At 51.5% G+C, this 21,168-nt stretch overlaps 9 protein-coding genes across 9 annotated transcripts; 6 read left to right on the top strand and 3 right to left on the bottom strand.

Moving 5' to 3' along the window:
• Nucleotides 1-1,897: 1,897 nt before the first annotated feature.
• On the top strand, nt 1,898-3,431 carry ABOM_010003 (uncharacterized protein; the record flags this gene model as incomplete). Its single annotated transcript, XM_022537131.1, has 2 exons — nt 1,898-3,160; nt 3,402-3,431. The coding sequence occupies 2 exons, from the start codon at nt 1,898-1,900 to the stop codon at nt 3,429-3,431; spliced, it is 1,293 nt and encodes a 430-aa protein (XP_022384619.1).
• A 383-nt stretch (nt 3,432-3,814) lies between these two features.
• Nucleotides 3,815-6,545, top strand: ABOM_010004 (C2H2-type zinc finger protein; the record flags this gene model as incomplete). The annotated part of the gene is made up of 6 exons (XM_022537132.1): nt 3,815-3,941; nt 4,008-4,409; nt 4,462-4,734; nt 4,807-5,770; nt 5,823-6,238; nt 6,316-6,545. The coding sequence occupies 6 exons, from the start codon at nt 3,815-3,817 to the stop codon at nt 6,543-6,545; spliced, it is 2,412 nt and encodes an 803-aa protein (XP_022384614.1).
• A 152-nt stretch (nt 6,546-6,697) lies between these two features.
• ABOM_010005 (MFS transporter) lies at nt 6,698-8,305 on the bottom strand (the record flags this gene model as incomplete). The annotated part of the gene is made up of 2 exons (XM_022537133.1): nt 6,698-7,895; nt 7,950-8,305. The coding sequence occupies 2 exons, from the start codon at nt 8,303-8,305 to the stop codon at nt 6,698-6,700; spliced, it is 1,554 nt and encodes a 517-aa protein (XP_022384615.1).
• A 644-nt stretch (nt 8,306-8,949) lies between these two features.
• On the bottom strand, nt 8,950-10,541 carry ABOM_010006 (uncharacterized protein; the record flags this gene model as incomplete). The annotated part of the gene is made up of 2 exons (XM_022537134.1): nt 8,950-9,345; nt 9,399-10,541. The coding sequence occupies 2 exons, from the start codon at nt 10,539-10,541 to the stop codon at nt 8,950-8,952; spliced, it is 1,539 nt and encodes a 512-aa protein (XP_022384612.1).
• Nucleotides 10,542-11,747: 1,206 nt separating this feature from the next.
• On the top strand, nt 11,748-13,250 carry ABOM_010007 (MCT family MFS transporter; the record flags this gene model as incomplete). The annotated part of the gene is made up of 2 exons (XM_022537135.1): nt 11,748-12,153; nt 12,268-13,250. The coding sequence occupies 2 exons, from the start codon at nt 11,748-11,750 to the stop codon at nt 13,248-13,250; spliced, it is 1,389 nt and encodes a 462-aa protein (XP_022384613.1).
• Nucleotides 13,251-13,491: 241 nt separating this feature from the next.
• Nucleotides 13,492-14,214, top strand: ABOM_010008 (uncharacterized protein; the record flags this gene model as incomplete). Its single annotated transcript, XM_022537136.1, has 1 exon — nt 13,492-14,214. The coding sequence occupies one exon, from the start codon at nt 13,492-13,494 to the stop codon at nt 14,212-14,214; it is 723 nt and encodes a 240-aa protein (XP_022384610.1).
• Nucleotides 14,215-14,575: 361 nt separating this feature from the next.
• On the top strand, nt 14,576-16,156 carry ABOM_010009 (uncharacterized protein; the record flags this gene model as incomplete). The annotated part of the gene is made up of 4 exons (XM_022537137.1): nt 14,576-14,794; nt 14,846-15,474; nt 15,526-15,665; nt 15,717-16,156. The coding sequence occupies 4 exons, from the start codon at nt 14,576-14,578 to the stop codon at nt 16,154-16,156; spliced, it is 1,428 nt and encodes a 475-aa protein (XP_022384611.1).
• A 104-nt stretch (nt 16,157-16,260) lies between these two features.
• Nucleotides 16,261-17,367, bottom strand: ABOM_010010 (alkene reductase; the record flags this gene model as incomplete). The annotated part of the gene is made up of 1 exon (XM_022537138.1): nt 16,261-17,367. The coding sequence occupies one exon, from the start codon at nt 17,365-17,367 to the stop codon at nt 16,261-16,263; it is 1,107 nt and encodes a 368-aa protein (XP_022384627.1).
• Nucleotides 17,368-18,416: 1,049 nt separating this feature from the next.
• On the top strand, nt 18,417-20,688 carry ABOM_010011 (acetoacetyl-CoA synthase; the record flags this gene model as incomplete). The annotated part of the gene is made up of 4 exons (XM_022537139.1): nt 18,417-18,533; nt 18,593-20,078; nt 20,134-20,474; nt 20,530-20,688. The coding sequence occupies 4 exons, from the start codon at nt 18,417-18,419 to the stop codon at nt 20,686-20,688; spliced, it is 2,103 nt and encodes a 700-aa protein (XP_022384626.1).
• Between the last annotated feature and the right edge of the window lie 480 nt (nt 20,689-21,168).

The following is a 21,168-nucleotide window of genomic DNA, read 5'->3' on the forward strand; positions in this document are numbered from 1 at the left end:
ATGAGCCCGAAGATGACGGATCTCTTTTGTAGGTGGCAGTGATTGTGAAATACAGCTGTCGAACCGTAGCTTGGGACTACGCAATCTAAGATCAAACTCATATCCACGTGCCGCCACCACACCGTCGTTATCATCGACATAGCCTGTTTCCCTGAGGGGAGGTAATCCCTCTATCGTTGAGATAGAATGGGCCTCGAGGGGGTCGTTAATCTTGTCTTCATTGTACGACACGACGTCTCAATCAGGATCGTATCTTTCCCCGTCATCCTCTCCACAGGGACATACATTGCTCCCTCTTCATCTTGACTCAGTGGGCACATGGTGAGATGCCCGAGAGATATTCTTACAATGCTGTTGAGGTTTATACTGGGTTAAGGCTAGTTCACAGCGGTAGTGGCTATGCGGACGCCACTCCTATGGGCATGACCTACGGCTAGATGCTGAGAGCGGTGTTAGACCTACATCCCGTACGTTACAGCCCTATAGATATATTACTGACGTGTAAGGCAACCCATGTTGAACCCCCTAATACCCGGTAGGAAGTGTGTGAGTAAAGGGCTTTCTGGTGTGCTGGGGAGCAGCAAGCGAGTGCCCCAGCTGAGGTTCCCTCACGTTGTTGGATTGTCGTCCAGGTTGCAGATTGTGAAGATGCACGATGGGGGACCAAACAGACTAGTTGGAAAGATTACATCCAGTCCCGTGCTCAGTCATTTTGCATTCTTCGTACCTAGCTTTCTAGCCTATGTATCGAGTTCAGCTTTCATGCATGTTGTGCCACAAGAGGTGGGCCTAGCGCAGATGTGTTGGCGCCACCCCACAGCACGAGCGGTAATAAGTTTCCTATATGACCCCACTACTACTTGCACCATAGATGTAATGGCTAGCTGAGCCAACAATTACGGGGAACCGTCTTCAGTACAGCAATCATTAGAGGGTACCCATTGCATCGGAACACCGCAGATCAGGGCAGTATTGTAGCAGTTAGACCATTTGCATTGGGGAAGGCTGATGTGCTCCGTGGAGAGGTGAATCAAGACCTGAATCTCGATGGAGTGACGGAGGCATATTTGGAATTTCACGGGACAAGCCGCCCGCCACAGTGAACCAGAATACATAATATCCCTCGAGTCATACGATATGAGTTCGTTCATTATGTCTACCTAATGGCTAACAGTCAGATTGGCATTTGTGTAATGTGGCCGCTTCGTTTTATGTGGCAGATGTTGGTTCCATGCCATCGGCGAACGAAAGTGGATCTTGTTCTCTCACAAAGTAGCACGGAATAAGCGAGCGGGCTAGGAACCATGAATGGACATGAGTTAGACACCGTAATACGCTTTCCACAAAACGACTCAGTCTATACTGTTTGGCGGTTGCTTGAGGAACGCCATGTCGATCGAACCGAAACCCGACACACAACGAACGATATGTTAGGTCTTCTCGGCAATGAACCATACTAGTAGTAGCCTATCGCCTGGAAGGAAATACGATAGACTGATACTCCCAATTAGTTACCAATTCAGTATTACGTGTTTCCACTAAAAGGCACAGCGAAGAGTGGAGCCTACCTGCACGATGTATGTGGGATCGCCATCCAGAGTGGGGGAGCTGACAGTGGATCCTTGTTGAGTTTTGCTTCAGCTGAGGGACGACAGACGATTACTTATAGCATCTTGGGGCAGCTGGGTGTGGTCCTGGATTCTGTTCCTGTCCTTGCTCCTATATCTGCTACACACGCTGTTCATTTCTTTACAACCCCCACCTCACACGCCCCAAAGACTGCCAAAGTCGAGGTCCCTACATCATCCACAATGATCAGACTGTTAGACACAAAGGAAAAAAGACTCGTACCTCCCAAGGTTCAAAACGTCCCTGAATACGCCATTCTATCCCATCGATGGGCCTCGAGGAAGATGAAATCACCTTCGATCAGATCAACCAGAAAGTTCACGACGATGAGATGACCAAGAAGCCCGGATACGACAAGATAACAAACTGCTGTAAGCTCGCCAGCAACGTCAGGTTGCAGCATGTCTGGGTTGATACCTGCTGTATCAATAAGTCCAATCCCGGAGAACTCTCAGAAGCATTGAATTCCATGTTCCACTGGTATCGCAATGCACAGGTCTGCTATGCTTACCTGGCAGATGTAGACCGCGATGATGACCCATTTAAGGATGGATCTCAATTTCGGAAGAGTGTCTGGTTTCAGCGAGGATGGACATTGCAAGAGTTGCTAGCGCCACTGTCTGTTGTATTCTTCAACAAGCATTGGGAGGAGATCGGAACCAAGGCTAGCCTCCATCTGGTCATCACCCAGATTACTGGGATCCCAGCAGAGGTTCTTTTAATGAACCGTGCAGGCGAGGTTAGCGTGGCCGAACGTATGTCATGGGCTGCTAATCGAACAACGGCGCGAGTGGAAGACGAGGCGTATTGTTTGATGGGGCTGTTCGGGGTTAGCATGCCGATGTTGTATGGGGAAGGCGAGAGGGCATTTGAGCGGCTGCAGAGGGAGATCCTCAAGGTGTCGGACGACCAGTCCATCTTTGCATGGACCAGAGACGATCCTCATAGCCGGAGCGGGCTTCTGGCCAGATCACCTCATGATTTCAGACGGTCGAAGGGCATACAGAGGTTGCGCGACTCGCTGCCGTACAGTATGACCAACAAAGGTCTACATATCACTCTGCGTCTCCTCCTTGATGACTCGTCAAGATCTGGTATGGCGGCTCTGAGCTGCGGGCGTGATACCAAGCCATTCGTGATCCGCCTGGAAAAGCCCCGCGGGGCTGGAGACGACACATTTGTCCGAACTAACCTTCACGAGACCTACGAAGACCAGGACACGTCCAGCTTCAGAGACAAAACGATCTACATCACAGAAAGCAACCCATCAAGATTCGATATAACCGAGTGGATGAGGCCGGAGTCCCGATATACCTTTGTGATTCACCGTCCCCCTCCCGAAAGCCTGAGCAGCTCTTCCCACCCCCAGGTGAGCTGGACAGCGCACGAGAAAACCCTTGAATTGACGTCCTGGCGTAGCGGACATGCTGGCGTGCTTCTCTTCCGTGACGATTCTAGAGGCAGCAACACCGGCGACAACAGTGACAGGAGAAAACATACGGCGATTTTGATCGGCGTGCATAACTACAATGTATGGTGCGATATTGTAGATGATGTAGATGACTCGGAGGACGTTTTCAAAGCGGTTTGGGATGGGTATTGCAACGCCCCAGGACGGGACAGGCGGTGGCACAACCTGGATCGCCAAAGGTTACTTGATGATAAAGGACAGACGAAGGCATCAGTGGCTATATCCAAAGGACTTTGGAACGGACAGAGGGCGTGGCATGTTCATCTCGAACTAGGGATGCGGTACTCCCTGGTCAAACTAGGCCGAGGCTGTTGCTTTTGAGAACATGTAAACATGAGATCCATTGACAGCGTACTATCCTAGTCCTGACCCAGATGAATGGATCGTGAAATTGCTTGCCGTGTATGTTGTTCTTCAGGTATAAAGAGTGAGGTTGTGGCCCAAGCGGACTTCCCAACATATTTGATACAGCCGAGAGCCTCGGACTCGGACTCGGCTTCCTGCCAGATACGCACCTTACATCTGAAATCGTAGTCGCATCAATTCATATAACTACGTACTAATTGGAGCCATCACTAATGAACCACCCGTGTCCATCTCAAGCCCTAACCTGAGCATGATGACATCACGTCACGTGCATATCATCTCCAACAATCTTCAAAGCGTTGGAGAAGTTCCGCCGACAGACAAAAAATCCTCGCATGATAGCAAACAATGCCACCTTCTCGAATCTCCAATGTGGGTCGTCAATCTAGTACTGTGGCTGGAAAGTCTTTTACTTGTACATACTGCCAGCGTGACTTTCGACGTCTGGAGCATCTCCAACGTCATGTGAGACTCCGTAAGTCTACAGAGTATCATCCAGTCGCTGGAGGCCATGAGAACTATAAAGCCTGACTTTTCAAAGATACAAATGAAAAGCCGTTTATATGTCCCTGTGGACAGACATTTGCCAGGAAAGACCTTCTGAAGCGTCACCAACGAATTGCCCATGGTGGCGATCAGAATCCGACACCCTCGCGTATAGAAGTGAGCTCACGAGCTAGCGAGCTGCCTTCCGACACTATCTCTCCCTCAAGGAATCGCCCCTCACATGTTGGGACCCCAAATACGGCAGCATCTTTTATCTCACCATCCACTCCTAGCTTAGGTACTACAGTGGAGACGAGCTCTCATGTAGCCTCGAACGGAAACCACCTGCCGGGGTATAATTCATCACCGAGGGAACCAGGTGTGGAGGTAACAGCAAACCCGCTGCTTGCTGGAACTAGCTCAGGCGATGCAGTGCTTTCCATTACTCAAGAACCAGGTGAGTCCTCAGTTACCGTCAGTCCAGAGACCGGCTGCTAAAACGTTGATAGATATCACATTTCCCGACCCACACAATTTCTATGACCCTTTGGAGGACTTCACTAGCTTCATCGACAATATGGGCCTGGCTCTTGATTCGGAGAGTCTCATTGATCTCAGGAGTATCCCACTAGAGCATGCACCGCTATCCAACGCGGCCCATACGAACCACTACCACGCTCGTGTCTCCCAAAATCCAAGGCCAGACTACGACGAGGAGCAAAGCGAGAGCGCTCACCGGGCACAGTCACCCACCTTGCTGCCGATTCCATTGAATCCAGCGGGTAAGATACCTCTTTAACCCTTCCAGCAAGATCGCCGACACTAACAGTTGGCTTTTTACTCCTGGGCATCAGCGGTGCAGGCAGCTGTGTATATGCCACAGTTGAAGATCACAGAGGCACAGAGGGCGCACCTTGTGGAAGCACTCGGTCCATTTCAGCATTTATTGCCTGGATTCACACTGCCATCTCGAGACTCTTTAACCCGATTTCTAAACGCCTATTTCGACAGGGTTTATCCACATTTCCCTTTTATGCATGGCCCATCATTTCTACCGGAGAACTATCCCTTAGAGTTGATTTTATCGATGGCAGCATCTGGCGCTCAATATCGGTATGAGCACCGTAAAGGCCGGGTACTCTTTTACGCATCGAAAGCAATTTTTCATGAGCGGCAGCGACACAGGGAGGCCACCTCATGCAAATCGGATCTACTACCCCCGCCGATCGTAGTAAACCCCGACCCTTACTACCCAAGTCCGACAATTACGGACGATATCAGATGTCTACTCAATTTGGCTATATACGCAACCTGGCAGCAAGATCCTGAGGTCGTCAAAGGTGTTTGCGGGCTTCAAAGCACACTCGTTCGCCTGCTGAGAGAAAGCGGATTAGTAGAAGTGAACATCCCAGACTCGGACGAACTCGACTGGCAGACATGGTTACGACTGGAGCTGGATCGCCGTGTCAAACTCTTTGCGTTTGCCTTCCTGAACCTACAAAGCATTGCATATAACCTACCACCTATTCTCTTGAGCCACGAAATCAACCTTCGACTCCCCTGCACCTGCGAGGAATGGAGAGCGGTCGACGAGAGCAATTGGAGGCAATTTCGCGAAGATATTTCTCGAGAGCAGAGCCTTTTCCCAGACGCCCTAGCCTTTCTGTTAGCGGGCAAGGAGGCCCCGAGTTCACTCAAGCCAATCCCTTCTCCGTCGGCTAGCATCATTATGATACATGGACTCCTCCACCGCATTCTCCTCAGCAGGCAGGGATCGCTGTCCGGTGTTATTTCGTCAGACCAGCTGGACATATTCGAGTAAGAACCACCCGTGTCCCACGGTCTTGGCTGAGACTCGCTGACTGAAAAGGAATGCCTTACGACGCTGGACATCTACATGGCAACTGGCACCCGAATCCAGTCTTGACCCCCTGAACCCCAACGGTCCTATTCCTTTCACATCGACCGCGTTGCTTGGACTGGCATACACCCGCCTTCAGCTAGACCTCGGGCCGTGTAGAGCATTAATCACAAGAGACCCACGACAGATTGCCTCCACCTTGCTTGACTCCAAGCCTCTCACCCGCAGTCGGCGCCTCCTTCCCGCCCTACTCCATGCCACCCACGCACTGAGCATCCCAGTAAAGCTAGGCCTAGAGTACATATCTCGAAGCCAGGCCTTTGTATGGAGTAACCAACACGCACTCTGCGGCGTAGAGTTCGCAGTTCTACTGAGTAAATGGCTCCACGCTGTAGGCGAAACGCAGGAAAAGCATCCACTGGAAGGTAAGTGCCTCAGCACCCGCAACCCCAGTATCTGATCCACCCCCGACACCGGAAAAAAAAAACTGATAATGCACCAGAACATGAGCAGCGGCTCCTGAACTGGGTCCGTCGGATCGTGGAAGAGGGCAGAACATCTCTCGATGATAGTGAGGATAATACATCTGATGGACTGAACTGTGAGAGACTAGCCTTTTTCGTAGTGCACCTGTGGGCACGGATCATGCGCGGCAATGCCCAATGGCCTTTTATAGATATCATTGGACATAGCTTGGAATTATACGCAAGTGGGCGTTATGTGCTATCATAGACTGGCGTTATTCTACGATGCAATGAGAGCAGTCTCAGGTCTCACACTTTCCAGCATAAAGAATCAATCCGCTCTAGAAACATGATCATAGGTCTATACATTGTTCATTCATCTTACCAGAGACAAATGTCTGCAAGTCTAGTACCAGACCCTCACCACTTCCCCCCAACCCTCGACCTCCTCCTCAAAGCACCCCCATAAAACCTCAACAGATAAATCCCCAAAATACAAAGAACGGTCAATTCAGCGAGAAGCGAGCACCCGCCACCCACCCCCAAGTTCAAGAATAACGGACGCGAGAAAACCACCGCCCCGCAAGCAAGCGCACTTCTCATAAAGTCTGCCGCGGCGAACACACTCGCCGCATGCTCAGGATAACACGCGGGGATATACAAGAATACAGACTGCATCAGCACGAACACACAGCCGGGGTATATGACAATACCGAGGGTCGGAACGACCCAGTGGATCTCAGGACGAGAAGCCCACCCGAAGAGGAAGAGGCCGATTGAGGGCCCGAAGCAGGCGATCAAGGCAGGGGTGAGGACTTCTTCTGGCTCTGGGTTGCTGTCGCGAGATCGGGCCCGGGGGATGGCGATGAGGTAGTTGTAGATGTTGTAGATTGCGATGGAGATGGTGGTGCCGATGACGATGGCGAGGAAGGCAGTGCCCATCTGACCGAGGTTGAAGTGGTAGATGTCCATGTAGACGAGGGGGAAGGCTTCGAAGAAGGTATAGTAGATAGCGTAGACGAGGGAGGTGTAGATGTTGACGAAGAGGATGGCGGGGTCCAGGAGGGTGATCTTAATTGGGGTGAGAAGGGATTCTCGGACGAGGTCGTAGAAGGAGATGTGCGACTGTGTGATTTCCGATGCGGTTCGGTAGTGTGTCGATTGGTCTATGGCTTCGAGGCGCTGGGCTCTTCGGCAGAGGATTGCTGATGGGCTTGTTTCTGGGAGGAGGAGGATGAGAATTAGGGCTGGGCCGGCGGCCATCAATATCTCCCACATGGAGAACCGCCAGCCGAGGACGGGGATCGCGAAGCCCGAGACTAGCATGCCGATTGCTGGGGCGCAGAAAATACAGTACACCCATCCTGTCATGGCGTAGGGACGGACATAGGGGTCGTAGACATCGCTGATGGATGCGCCGCCGGTAGCCAGACAGGGGCTACCGAAGAAACCTTGCAGGAATCGCAGGAAATAGAACCCGATAGCGGTGGGGGCAAATGCTGTAGGGATACATAGAATCGTGAAGATAATGAAGGATATCACATAGGGGAGGTTCCGACCAAAGCGAGGGATCTCACTCAGGGGACTGAAGAGGAGCGGTCCAGCGCCGTACCCTAAGCTGTGGTGTACTCAGTTGCGGAACGTGGAAGGATCACCAGGGGCAATAACATACACATAGAGCGCAAGCCCTAGGGAGGACTCGGCAGGATTCACATCGAATTCGTGCCGGAAGGCATCCTTCCCAGGGCTGTATATCGGTGCTGCCATGTATACAACAAAGCTATAGTAGCCAATGACGAAGACCACCCATGCTTTCTTGATGGGCGACCAGTTGAGGGGGTTTTCAGGATCACCCTCCCCGTACCAATTGACAATCTTTATATTCCCGTTGAGATCTTCAAACTTAGATATGTATTCGATATCATCTGAGTGGCCATCGCGGTCCTCTGGGTACTGTAGCCAGGAAGGCCGTGCGATTGTGCGGAGGCCTTGACCAAGAGAACTATCGCGGAGAAGTTGCAGCGCCATGAGACAGACTATACGGGTTAGTTTCTTCGCACGAGGAGCTTTCATCTGTTTCGTAATATAAATGCACAGATTAGATACCTACTTTACTATCGTAAATTCACAGTCTGAATGGCGAGCAATGTGCAACGTCTGTAGCCTACTGTAGGAGCTAGGGCATTACTTACAGCCAAAGCATTTACGGCTATCTCAATTAACTACGACTTATATACATCTATCAGTGTTTACTGCTGAAGAACAGAACAGAACGGAGTAGAGCAATTACAAATATTGGACAGAGATTGCCAGAAATTTGTTGGAGATTCCCCAAGTAATATTCTGATCGACATATGTATCTCCCCAAAATGCCAAGCCATCCACTTCAAACCTCTATCTAGTCGTGACCTCAGCCAAACCAACTTTCATTCAGCTTTCCCTGGATTGATAAAAGAACAACTACGCTTCGATTGTTCTTACACTAGATGGCTAGTGAACTCACGTTTGCAGAGACTTTGCACTGCGATAGCCGTTGCGTATCTTACCACTAGTATATATATGTTCTTAGTCTGCTAAGACATAAGAAGTGACTCCCAGTTTTCCTTTTGATTTTTTTCTGGTATGTTTGAAGGTCTTTGAGCTAAGTATTTTAGGTCGCGATGACAGTGTGTTTACTGTAGATGCTCCTTCTCCTCAGCCTTGGGGATTCGGACAAAAACTCCACAGATCAAAGCGCTGAGCAAAGATGTTGCCAGACTAAACCACCAGATAGCTCGCAGTGCCTCAAGGTCCAGGTTGTAACCCTCTCCTTTGGCGACACTCTCTCCAATCGTATCCCCAATGGCTGTGAAAATTGCAGAGGACAGATTCTGCATGGTGACCAGCAAGCTGCCCGCCGAACCTTGGAAGGACTTCGGCACGTTGGAAGTTACAAATATTGAGGCGGCTGCAAACGACATGTCCGGCCCGAAGCTACGAGGATAACGCCAGGAAATGACAGTGCCCAGTACATAGTATTGGAGGTCTGCGGGAGGAAGAATGCTGGTCCTGAAGCGAATGCAATCATACTGCATATGAGTATGTAGTGACCGGGGAGAAGATGGAGTGTCTTGGCGACTACCACTGTAGCCACTGTTCCTGATATGGCAAGGGGTACGAAATAAAGAGCTGCGATGATCGGGGGCTTCTCTTGGATTGTAAGAAAGAAGCGAACTGCGTAGAACATCCACGCGCCATTGAATGCCCCGTACCCCAGGAAATATGATATCAGCAGCCATATCATACCCGGCGTCTTCCAGAGTCGGTTGTCGATAAGTGGTCGAGATACCCAGCGTTCCACGAAGTAGAAAGCAACGATGAGAAATACCCCTAAAATGACTAATGCGTATGTATATGATGTCCAGTGAGTGGGTGCACCCTGTGTTAGTCCGAAGATAAGGAGTCCACATCCGCCCACCGAAACAGCTGCTCCAAGGTAGTCAAAGTCCTTGATAGACAGTTTGCCTTCAGCCGCCGGGCCAGACGATGGCGGGAGAGTTGGAACCGCCCAGTACGCAGCGACTGCGCAGAGGGCACACATAATTGCTGTAGAGCCGAAAACCCAGTGAAGATGGGCACTGAAGGCACCACCTTGAAGCGCGCCGACACCGAATCCCAGCGGAATCATAGCTGCCATGGAAGAGAAGACCATGGTTTTTCTCTGACCGGGTTTATAGATGCGACCCAACATGCTCACTGCAGTCGACTGTATCATACCCACTGCAAGGCCTATCATGGCTCGTACAACGAAGTGCAACACCATCCGGGATGGCGTAATGGAGAACACCCCAATCAGGTTCCAGATTGTGAGCCAGACTAAGGCACCCACAGTCAGCCACCTGGGGTTCGTCAGGTCTGCTAATGATCCTGATACCACGACAGATACACCATTGGCAAGACAGAAAGAACCGATCAACCATGGGGATTTTGACCCAGTAAGCCCCAACGCATCTATCAAAGTAACCTGATTGACGAGAGTGTTTGCCAGCACGATTGCAAAGAGCAGCTGTCCCACCGAACAGAGTACTACAAACACAATTTCTGCAAATAATGTGGGTAGCTCTGGGGGTTTGCCATGATGTTGCGGTGCTTGGGATGACACTCTAGACTCCCTCGCCAACTCTCTTGCTACGTCACTTTCATTTTCAAGACAGCTGACATTAGACGGAGAATGATTCAACAGCCATGGATCTGGATGACCCTGGTGTGGCAGTGGGAGCTCCATAGGTATCCTGAAAAGAAGTAAAGAACACCCAAAGTCGCTGGTATTGGTGGGCTGTGTCGGCTAGGGTTGGAAAGAGAGGGCACCGTGATAGACCGTAGCTATTGTCGTTTCACTGTCAACACGTTGAAAAGTCTAATCGAACCAATACGCAAACACGAGTATCAAAATCTAACGTTCACCACGTCTTATGATTTATAATATGGAGTGGGGCGATTTGGAGTCATCCTGTTCGGAGAAAGGCATGGAGAAATTTGAGAATTTGCTGTACAATGTTCTGAGCTTATGAATATTTCATTCTTTTGCGAATACGTTTACGCACATGATCAAAGTTATGCTCTGTAGTCACTTAGTCTAGCTGTCTAGATGGTCAAATACTAGATTAGGAAGACAACGAACATCGTATATTCATATTTAGCCAACAGACACAAGATATTTCATCCCCAAAATGCCAAGCCCGGCACAATTTGATAGTGGAGCCAGACGGCATTGACGACGAGGTCTGCCACGATTGATCTTGTAGGGTATGGTAAGGGCCGGAGGCATCCAATGTAGCCAAACCCAGTAGATCCTAAGGCACCGACTAAGGACGAAATAAACGTCTCTATTGGCGATAAGCTCACGCGTTGGACCAATGGAGGGTGTGTGGTGGAAGCCTTCATTGTACTTTTGTCGAAGCTTATTCAATGATCTCCCGGATTCTGCTCATCAAGTATGCACTGCGATATTATAATTTCTCCGCCTAGCATACTAGTAGCCAAGTATATGTTGCATGAAGCAATCCTGCTGAACATTCAGGGCTCAGATTCAACGGGGCCTACTGACATACGCTGTTTTACGGATTAAGTACAGTTCGGTCCTTTATTCCTCCATACGCACATACACCATGCTATTGTACTAATGGGGGGGTTTTAACGTGCAATCCAGAATCATGAACTCGACTTGATACCCCCAGTTAGGGCTTGGCTCTGATTGGCCACTTTGAGTTCATCGCTCCATAGCTTGTCTACGATTGGTTACTTTAAGTACACTGCAAATACGTTGTTTTAATTGGCTATCATCAATCTATATAGACTATATATCCTCCAAAAGCTTTGGTATTGCTGTGCTTGGGTTGGTTACCTTTTCACTACTCTACTTGTTAACATCTCCTCACTTTCTTCACTCCGAGAAAATTGCAAGACTTGGAAAGTGAAGCATTTGGAGACCATGGCGCCAATCTTAGAACACAGTTCGTCCCTGATGGATGTTTCGCATACAATCAATGAAAAACAGGAGACGCTCACCGATAGCAATCTATATCCTCCTTCTAAGGTCACTTATCCAGAGGGTGGTTGTGATGCCTGGTTGGTGGTGCTGGGTGCATGGTGTGGTTTAACCGCATCGCTAGGGATCTACAACACAGCCGGTGTGTTCGAGGTCGTTGTCTCCAAAGTACTCTTGCCGGAATACTCTCAATCGATTATTGGCTGGATATTCTCAGGCTACGCCTTCGTGAACTGGGTCTGTGGGGTGCAAGTTGGACCGACCTTTGATGTAATGGGTCCACGTCCTCTGATCATTGCAGGGACAGTTTGCACGCTCATCGGTATTTTCGCGCTCAGCGTTTGTACAGGTATGATCAGATTCCATACAATTCTCCATCCAGTATCCGTTCTCGAAACGCTCTCCTGAACATGCATTCTCGTGAACATCACAAGGCCCTGTTTCCTTGCTAATAGTGGTATAGAATACTACCAGATCTTTTTGTCATTCTCCATCCTAACGGGCATCGGTTCATCCCTTCTCCTCACCCCATCAATAGGATGCGTTGCTCATTGGTTCATGGAACGCCGCGGTCTTGCCAGCGGCATAGCATTTATCGGGGCCAGTTTCGGCGGTGTTGTCTTTCCTCTGATGATACAAGCACTCCTCCCTCAAGTCGGCTGGGGATGGTCGATTCGTATTCTCGCATTTGTACTGCTCGCGCTTTGCACTATCAGCGTAACATTCTGCCGAAGCAGGGTTCCACCGCGCAACGGAGCAGAAACCACGTGGCGGGATACATTGCCAGACCCTCGAATCTTCATGGACGGCACAGGCGTCATGGCAGTCACGACTGCGGGACTGGTCTTGACAGATCTGGCCTACTTCATACCTATCACGTACACGCCCAGCTACTACATCGATCGACAGCACCTGCCTCAAGAAGAGGCCTTGACGGGATCAGCGGCGTTCGCATATCAGCTGCTCGCCATCCTCAATGCTTCTTCGTGTGTTGGGCGGTATGTGGCGGGGGACTTGGCTGATCGATTCGGCCGGTACAATACCATGATTGTCTCGTTGTTCCTCTGCACAGTCTCCGTTCTGTGCTTTTGGCTACCAGATATCGTCCTATCGGATCTAGATAGCCCGGCACTCCTGATTGCCTTTATAATACTATTCGGGCTCTGTAGCGGTTCAAACACTAGTCTGACCCCGATCTGTCTCGGCCAGCTTTGCGAAACACACGACTATGGCCGATACTACGCGAGCTGCTTCACGGTAGTGTCCTTTGGGGTGTTGGCAAGTATCCCTATCGCAGGGAGCCTTCTGAATGCGGTGGAGGCTACCGGGAAAGAAAAATACTGGGGCACCGCACTTTTCGCGGGACTCAGCTATGTGGCGGCTTCGCTGTGTTTTCTCTGGGTCAGGATCAAAGTAAAAGGGTGGGATTGGAGGATCAAGTGGTAGAGTAGAGTAGAGTATTAGTGAGAACTGTTATACGAATAGACTATTAGACCAAATTCTAGACCCAACCCCTGGCATTGAGAATGACAGAATCACGCCCCTACGGTAGCCCTATAACTCGATCCGGTATAGCGCTGGTTTATATCCCCTCGGCACTAAGGCTCCGACCCGCTCACTTTTATATACTTCGCAACGTCACTCCGACTTTCCTCTCTGCCCAACTCTGATTGCCAGCCATCTCAACATGGAAACACAATCTCCCTGTACCACTCCCGATTTATTCCAAACTTCCCATTCCCGTTGGCTTGCCATTACGCACCGCGCCCCTTCATCCCACTCATCCTTTCTGTACGGCGTCAAATCCACAAAGATCTACTGTCGCCCCACCTGTGCTGCGCGCATAGCTCGAAGAGCCAATGTGGTGTTCTACGACACAGCAGACCAAGCCCGCCGTGATGGCTTCCGGCCGTGCAAGAGGTGCAAGCCGGATAATGTCAGTTTTCTCGGGGGGAAGGAGGAGGTTGTCGCCAGAGTTATCACGCTTTTGCGGATAAAGAAGGATGAGGTGGCGATGAAGCAGGGCTTGAAGGAGCTGGCGCAGGAGGTTGGCGTTACGCCGAGTTATCTTTGTCGAGTATTTAAGAAGACGATGGGGGTTACGGTTGGGGCGTACATTATGGAGTTCGAGAGGGAGATCAGGCAGGGCGAGATGGATAGTTCAACAGTTCAATCTTCTCAAAGTCATGGATTGGATATGCTGGATGTGGGGAGTGGGCTCCTGACGCCGGCAATAACAGCTATGAACTCTCCGGCGCCTGTCGAGGGTCTGAAGGGAGGGTTGGTGGAGGGGGGTGTGGAAACTGTTGAAGAGAACCTGGACTTGAACTTCAATATCGACGAATGGTTCTGGACGGAAGACTTCTTGAATGACAGTGTCTATGGGTGGGCTATCCAAGATAATGCATAGTAGTCAATAACTGACTATAGTATGGTAATGCGAACAAAAGATCTATAGACAAGTATATAATATTGGTGGCAGTGACTCGCACGTAGGCTGCTCCAGCAGCCAAGGGGCATCCTGAACAGTGGGAATTTTCCCCCTCAATTCCTGTCTCTGCAATTTCGACGTGAAATCACTTACAGATTGAACGAGATCAGCATACCACGATCATGGCCCACGGCTGGTAGCCTAAACGCTGCCTAAGCGGTGTGCTGGGAGCCTGGGACAGGGTGCCGACAGCTCCCTTCTTACATGGAACTCTTACCCAACAAATTCACCGATTCATCGTCGAGTTATCAAAGCATCAGAGCATCTGTCCACGATTATTATGGAGGGAGAAAACTCCTGGATAAACCTTTTCTTCTCTGGCAACCCTCCAGAGTTCGTGAACGAAATCAAGGACGATCAACCGTTCCGACCTTTCTGTTCTCGAGATGAAGATTGGAAACTACGAGGCCTGGCCGATAAAACAAGACCGATAGACGAGACCAGGATACAAGTTCTCTGGCTTCTGAACAATGGACATAGAAAATACGCAGGCAAAGTGGTCAGTTGGTCCCTTAGCTGTGCGCTATACTAAGAATTCATCCCATTGTAGTTTCCCGACTATACAAAGAGGGAGGCCGCGTCTCAGCTTTACCGGCTCGGGGTGTCGAAGCGCCAGATCCCCCAGATGATAGACGATGCCGTGCGCGAGTTTGATAGATTCGTCCGAGAAGCTCGGGCATATACCCAGATTGACCGATTCTGTTCCCGCGGGGAAAGAACATATTTCCCTAGATTCCATGGTGTAGTTACCGACATGCAAAGAGATAGGTTCTTGTCAGGATATGTTCATCAGCGAGCCGTCGTGCTGGAAGCCATCGTACCGAAGTTGCATTCTCGGCGTATTCTTGCTGGGCGTACCTCTCAATTGCCAGAAGGCTCCTTGGAGGTACTTGCGAAGCTGCCCTTCAGCTCGTTTGAGCGCGACTGGTATCGCTCTTTGCTGAACGACCGCCTCCGTCGCCTGGATGCCTTGCATCGACTGGGGGTCACTCACGGAGACGTCCAGGACTGGCATTTTAGACTTCCTGGTGACTTTTATGATACAGTCTTATATGACTTCTCCGAGGCGTACACAGTCTCTTCCAGATGGCCTTTCCGGATAAATCGTGGCAAGCCTCGGCCGTTGAGAAACATAGCAGAGTGCGAACGTAAGCGTGTTGGCATGGAGATTGAAGAACGGTAGGAAATCAGCCGGACCTTTTCTAGACCAGGACTAATACGCGTGCTCAGAGCCAGCACCCGCGATTTCCGTTCTCATCTTATCCACCTGAGTTCAGAGGACACCGTTGACGATGCGCTCTGGCAGTCGCTGGACGTGGAGAAGGAGTCGCTGGAGTTGATTATATTCAAAGTTTGCCATCGCCCAGATGGTCTGTTTCTCCTGCAATCCTTTCGGGCGTACAACTAACTATTCGCGCTAGACTTTTCCATGCCTACGCTAAATTCTGTGTTCCCTTTCCTGGAAGCGGTTTGTCCCCAGTCTGACCCTGGCTGGCTCATCCGCAGAGGCCGGCTTTTACATCATTATGAATCAGCTTGGGCTGTTTCCCGTCTCGATGAAAACCGGGCCGCGTCTATTCTATTCGATGGTGAAGTCGAGCTTGCAACAGACGATTCGCGTAGGTCCTACTTGATACTTTGCTTAATACCAAAGTCGTGGAATCTATCATGGAGGACGGATGACAAGCCAAGTTCAGATGACACAGGACCAAGTCACCAGCTACGACAAGCTTGTTTGCTTGCCTTGTCTCAGCGCTCGGGGTGTGTTTTTGGCCGTAGCGAATTTCTGGAAGTTGGCAAGAAACCCAAAGAATCTGACCCGAGTGAGCATGTAGAGTCTACGGAGCATGCTGTATCATAAACTACAGACTAAGATCAACCATAATATACTCATATACCAAACTTTCTATATCATACAAACAATCCCCCCTGGTAAACCATAATACATCCCAACACGCAGACTAACTAATTCTTCACACGTGTCCGAAACTCCGAACTAAAAGGATAGTCCGCGTAGCCATGACACTGCATGGGCGTATAAAACGTATCCCGATCATACTTCTGCAGGGGAATGCCATGCTGCAAGCGAAACGGCAAGTCCGGATTAGCCAAGAAATGCCTCCCAAAGACGACAGCCACATTATAACCCTGATACTCCTCCTCCACGGCCTGGCGCACATTGTCGGGTGTATAACCCCCAGCGAGCAGCACCGGGGTCGCACGACCCCAGATCTCCAGGAAAGGCTGCAAGTCCTCCCGCTTCTCACAATCCACATTATTGATAACCCGCGACTCAATCGCATGCAGATACGCCAGTCCCAGCTCCTTCAGCCGCCGCACCAGGTACGAGAACTGCGGCGCCGGATCCGCCATCTTCATGCCCTGCCAGGTATTCCAGGGACTGATCCGAAACCCCACGCGGTCCGCACCCACAGCCTCCACGAGCGCTTTCGCAACCTCAACCCCGAACCGTGCCCGGTTCTCAATACTCCCGCCCCACTGGTCCGTCCGCTGATTGCTGACATCCTGCAGGAACTGGTCCACCAGGTATCCATTGGCGCCGTGGACCTCGACGCCGTCGAATCCCGCCAAAATGGCATTCCTACCCGCGGCTGCAAAGTCCCGAATGAATCCCCGGATCTCTTCCTCGCTGAGCGCCTGCGGAACCGTCGCCCCATCTTGCATGGCGATGGCACTCGGCGCGGAGACTTCGAACCCCCCTTCCTTTCTCAGAGTCGACGGGTCGGCTGCGCGCCCCAGCGCTATCAGTTGGCAGTAGATATAGCTCCCCTTGGCGTGCACGGCGTCGGTGATCTTCTTCCACGCTTGGATCTGGGCGTCTGTGAAAAGGCCCGGCGCGTGGGGCACGCCTCCTGCGGCGGCGGAGATGAGAGTGGCTTCGGCGATGATCAGCGTCCCGGGGACGGAGGCGCGCTGGGCATAGTAGTTGGTGGACATGGGGAGGGGGACGTGGTGTTCGTCGGCGCGTAGTCGAGTCAGGGGCGCCATGACCACCCGGTGGTTTAGGGTCAGGTTGCCGACGCGCAGAGGCTCGAAAAGCTGCGTCGACATGGCGAGGAATATGTTCGTGTTGGGTGGGGTGAGGAATGGGGACTCGGGTTATGTATCTTTTTGGTTGTTCTGTGTATGTACAGAGTATGTTGAGATTTCGTCCTATCTTGCAATTGCGGGATTGTTAATCATCTTAAGATAGCAAACCAGAATTTGAGTACCCATCTAGGAGCACAACAAGACCCAGAGGGCTTGGGGGTAGCTCTTACAAATCCGGTCGACCATGTCTCCAAATCGATTACCGGATGCGGAAAGTATGCCCTAATCCCCAACTTGCCAAGACCGGCGTGTTCTTCAAGTGGTTCACCTTGTTTACTGGCTTGCTGCTGGGCCGGTTCCTGTTGACAGAGAGCTTGGTATTGGGCTTAGATTGCATAGCAGATGGTATGGTCGGACATATTGTATAGCTGTCGCATCATCTTCAACTCAATCCTCACCTATTCTCCATCAACACCAAGCCACCAGGGGCTATCGCAGGATACCACCGGTACCAAAACAAGACAGAGAGACGAAAAGAACTGGTCTCACGCTAGCTACACGATAGTAGCAAACAAAAGACCCCTCTCCAAGCCCCAAGGTACATAGTATTCTCTGGTTAATATTCCCTCCTTCATTTGATCTCACAGATAGGGGCAGCGTCCACGCAAGGTCGACAGACACAAGTACTACCGAGCCTCAAGGCCACCAACAACCCTAGCCAGCACTGCCGCTGAATGACTGATTCGGTACTGGCAGCTCGGGTAAATAGCTATAGGAAATCCTGCCAGCGCCTCTTGACAGCTCCAGATTCACCCACTAGCATCCAATCGCAGTCCCATCCAGTCGAAATAGGGTTTACGCTGGTGGGAATAAGCAGTGGAAGTTCCCCCCGCATCTCCGCATAACCCGATCGATAGCCGAGGCGCAATCAGAGTATGTGCCTGTCTACGTATAAATAGTCCTATGTGAATCGCCATGATGATCTGGGCAGGTTGAAGACCTTTTCGAGCGAAGATTCAATTGATCTATTCATCTCTCTCGACGGTGTCATTCATACATCCATTGCAGCCATGGCTTCCCCGTCCTCCGCGCTTCCCCGCAAACTGTGGGAACACGCCAACCCGCAGTCCACCGAGATGTGGGCCTTTAAACAACAGCTAGAAGCTGAGAAGGGCCTCCGATTCCCCGTAGGTTCTACAATTCTCACGCCCAAGAAACCGTACACAGCCAATCTAACCATTGACAGACATTCCACCACCTCTACCAATGGTCCATCAACCACCGCGCCGCCTTCTGGGCCTTCTGCTGGGACTACTTCCCCATCATCCACGAAGGCACCTACACCACCGTCGTCGACGAATCGGCCCGCATAGACAGCGTGCCGACCTGGTTCGAGGGCATCCGTCTCAACTTCGCCGAGAACATGCTCTTCACTGGCGAGCGGGCCCCCAATGGCGATCTGAAAATCACAACCACAAACAAAGAAGACGGCAAAGTCGCCCTGACACAGATCCGCGAGGGCGGCTCCGAGTCCCCGATTAGCATCACCTGGCGCGAACTGCGACAGAGAACAGGGCGGTTAACCCAGGCCTTGAAGGCAGCGGGTGTTGTCAAGGGCGATCGGGTCGCGGTGGTCGCGAGTAACAGCATCGATACGTTGGTCGTGCTGCTGGCAACGACGGCGCTCGGGGCGCTATTCTCGTCGGCGTCGACTGATACCGGGGTCAAGGGGATTCTGGATCGGTTGCTGCAGCTCCAGCCGAAGTGGGTGTTTGTGGACGACGCTGCGGTTTATAACGGGAAGCGGATTGATCTGCGGCCCAAGATTAGGGATATTGTTGGTGGGCTGGGTGGTGTCCAGGAGTTCCGGGGTGTGGTTGCTGTGCCTCGGTTTGCGGTTGCGGCTGATCTGAGTGGTATGCCTCAGACGCAGTCGCTGGCGACCTTCCTGGCCCAGGCACCGTCCGATCAGCTGGCGTTTGTCCGCATTGGGTTCCGGGATCCCTTCCTGGTCGTGTACTCGTCTGGGACTACGGGGAAGCCGAAGCCCATTGTTCATGGCGTCGGTGGATATATCCTCAACGGCAGTAAAGAGGCCCGGCTACATAGGCTCCATGGTCCGGAATCTGTCGTGCTACAGTACACGACTACGGGATGGATCATGTACCTGTCTGCCATCGCGGGGCTGATGTTCGGTGGGAAACCCATCTTATATGACGGAAGTCCCTTCCTGCCTGACGTGAAATTCCTCATCCGATTGCTGGGCGAGTACAAAGTGACGCACTTCGGTACTTCGCCGCGGTATCTGCAGGAGCTTCGAAAGAACGAGGTCCAGCCGAAGGACATCGCGGACCTCTCCAACCTCTCCATTGTCACTAGTACCGGCATGGTGCTGTCGGAGTCCTTGTTCGAATGGTTCTACGACGAGGGCTTCCCGGCTCACACGCAGCTAGCCAACATCTCCGGAGGGACCGACCTGGCCGCATGCTTCGGCCTCGAAAACCCCCTGACGCCTCTGTACGTGGGCGGCTGCCAGGGACCCAGTCTGGGTCTCCCCATTGCAGCCTTCGACCAAGCGGACGAAGGAGCGTCTGGCGTCAAGGGGACGGCAGTTCCAGACGGCGTACCGGGCGAAATCGTCGCCACGGCAGCATTCCCAACCATGCCGGTGAAGTTCCTGGGCGACGACGGACCCCAGAAGTATTTCGACTCCTACTTTGCCCGGTTTGACAGTAAGCGCTCCCACTCTTCTCTCAGGTGTGTCCCGGCATACTAACAACCAGAAAGACGTCTGGACCCACGGCGACTTCATCAGCATCCACCCGATCACCAAGCAAATCTTCTTCCTCGGCCGCTCAGACGGAGTGCTAAACCCCTCCGGAATCCGGTTCGGGTCCGCCGAGATCTACAACGTAATCGACACACGGTTCGCCGATGAAATCGCAGACTCAATCTGCGTGGGCCAGCGACGACCCCAGGATCCCGATGAATCGGTGATGCTGTTCCTGCTCATGCGACCGGGGCGCGAATTCACGCCGCAGTTGGTGGGACGGGTCAAGGAGGCGATTCGGAAGGCTCTCAGTGCGAGACATGTCCCGAAGTATGTCTTCCAGACGCCTGAGATTCCGGTAAGTTGTCTTCCTCTGGGCGACGGTGTGCGAGCGCAGGCTAATGAGGGTGTAGACGACGGTTAACCTCAAGAAAGTGGAGTTGCCCGTGAAGCAGATTGTCTCGGGGAAGAAGATCAAGCCCTCGGGGACGCTTTTGAATGCGAAGAGTTTGGACTTTTATTATCAGTTTGCCGAGGTGGAGAGGTTGGTAGAGCCTAGGAGCAAGTTGTGAGGTGTGGAAGGGTGGTTCTACAGAACAGACAGACAATATGGGTGTCAATAAGACTACTAACAATCTACCATGGGATATGCAATGTGCAAACTGAGCAAATAGACCCCTGGTTGGGGAAGAAATATAGAATTCGTTCATATTACATTTCATGGGTCTCAGCCTCGGTTACTCACGGCTTACTCGGAGTAGACGCTTCGGAGACTGGACACCCGGACATGGTCAACAACAATGCATACGGCAACTGTAGTAGAATGCAGGATGAAGTTCTTTAGCTTTCTCAGATCTAGCATCTAGGAGCGTTGCGAGAAAGCATGACGGTTCATAACGACGGCAACACGGCTGCACCATTAGGGTATCAGACACCACAATGCTCCGGTATGGCTTTATTACTCTAGCCTATCTACAATCATTGAGCCCATCGCCCTGGCAGCATCAACTCCCCCATCCGCCTGCGGGAGGGCTTGCATCATTCAGCAGCTT

The sequence above is a fragment of the Aspergillus bombycis genome, assembly GCF_001792695.1.
Source record: "Aspergillus bombycis strain NRRL26010 chromosome Unknown contig00127, whole genome shotgun sequence".
Classification (NCBI taxonomy): Eukaryota; Fungi; Ascomycota; class Eurotiomycetes; order Eurotiales; family Aspergillaceae; genus Aspergillus; species Aspergillus bombycis.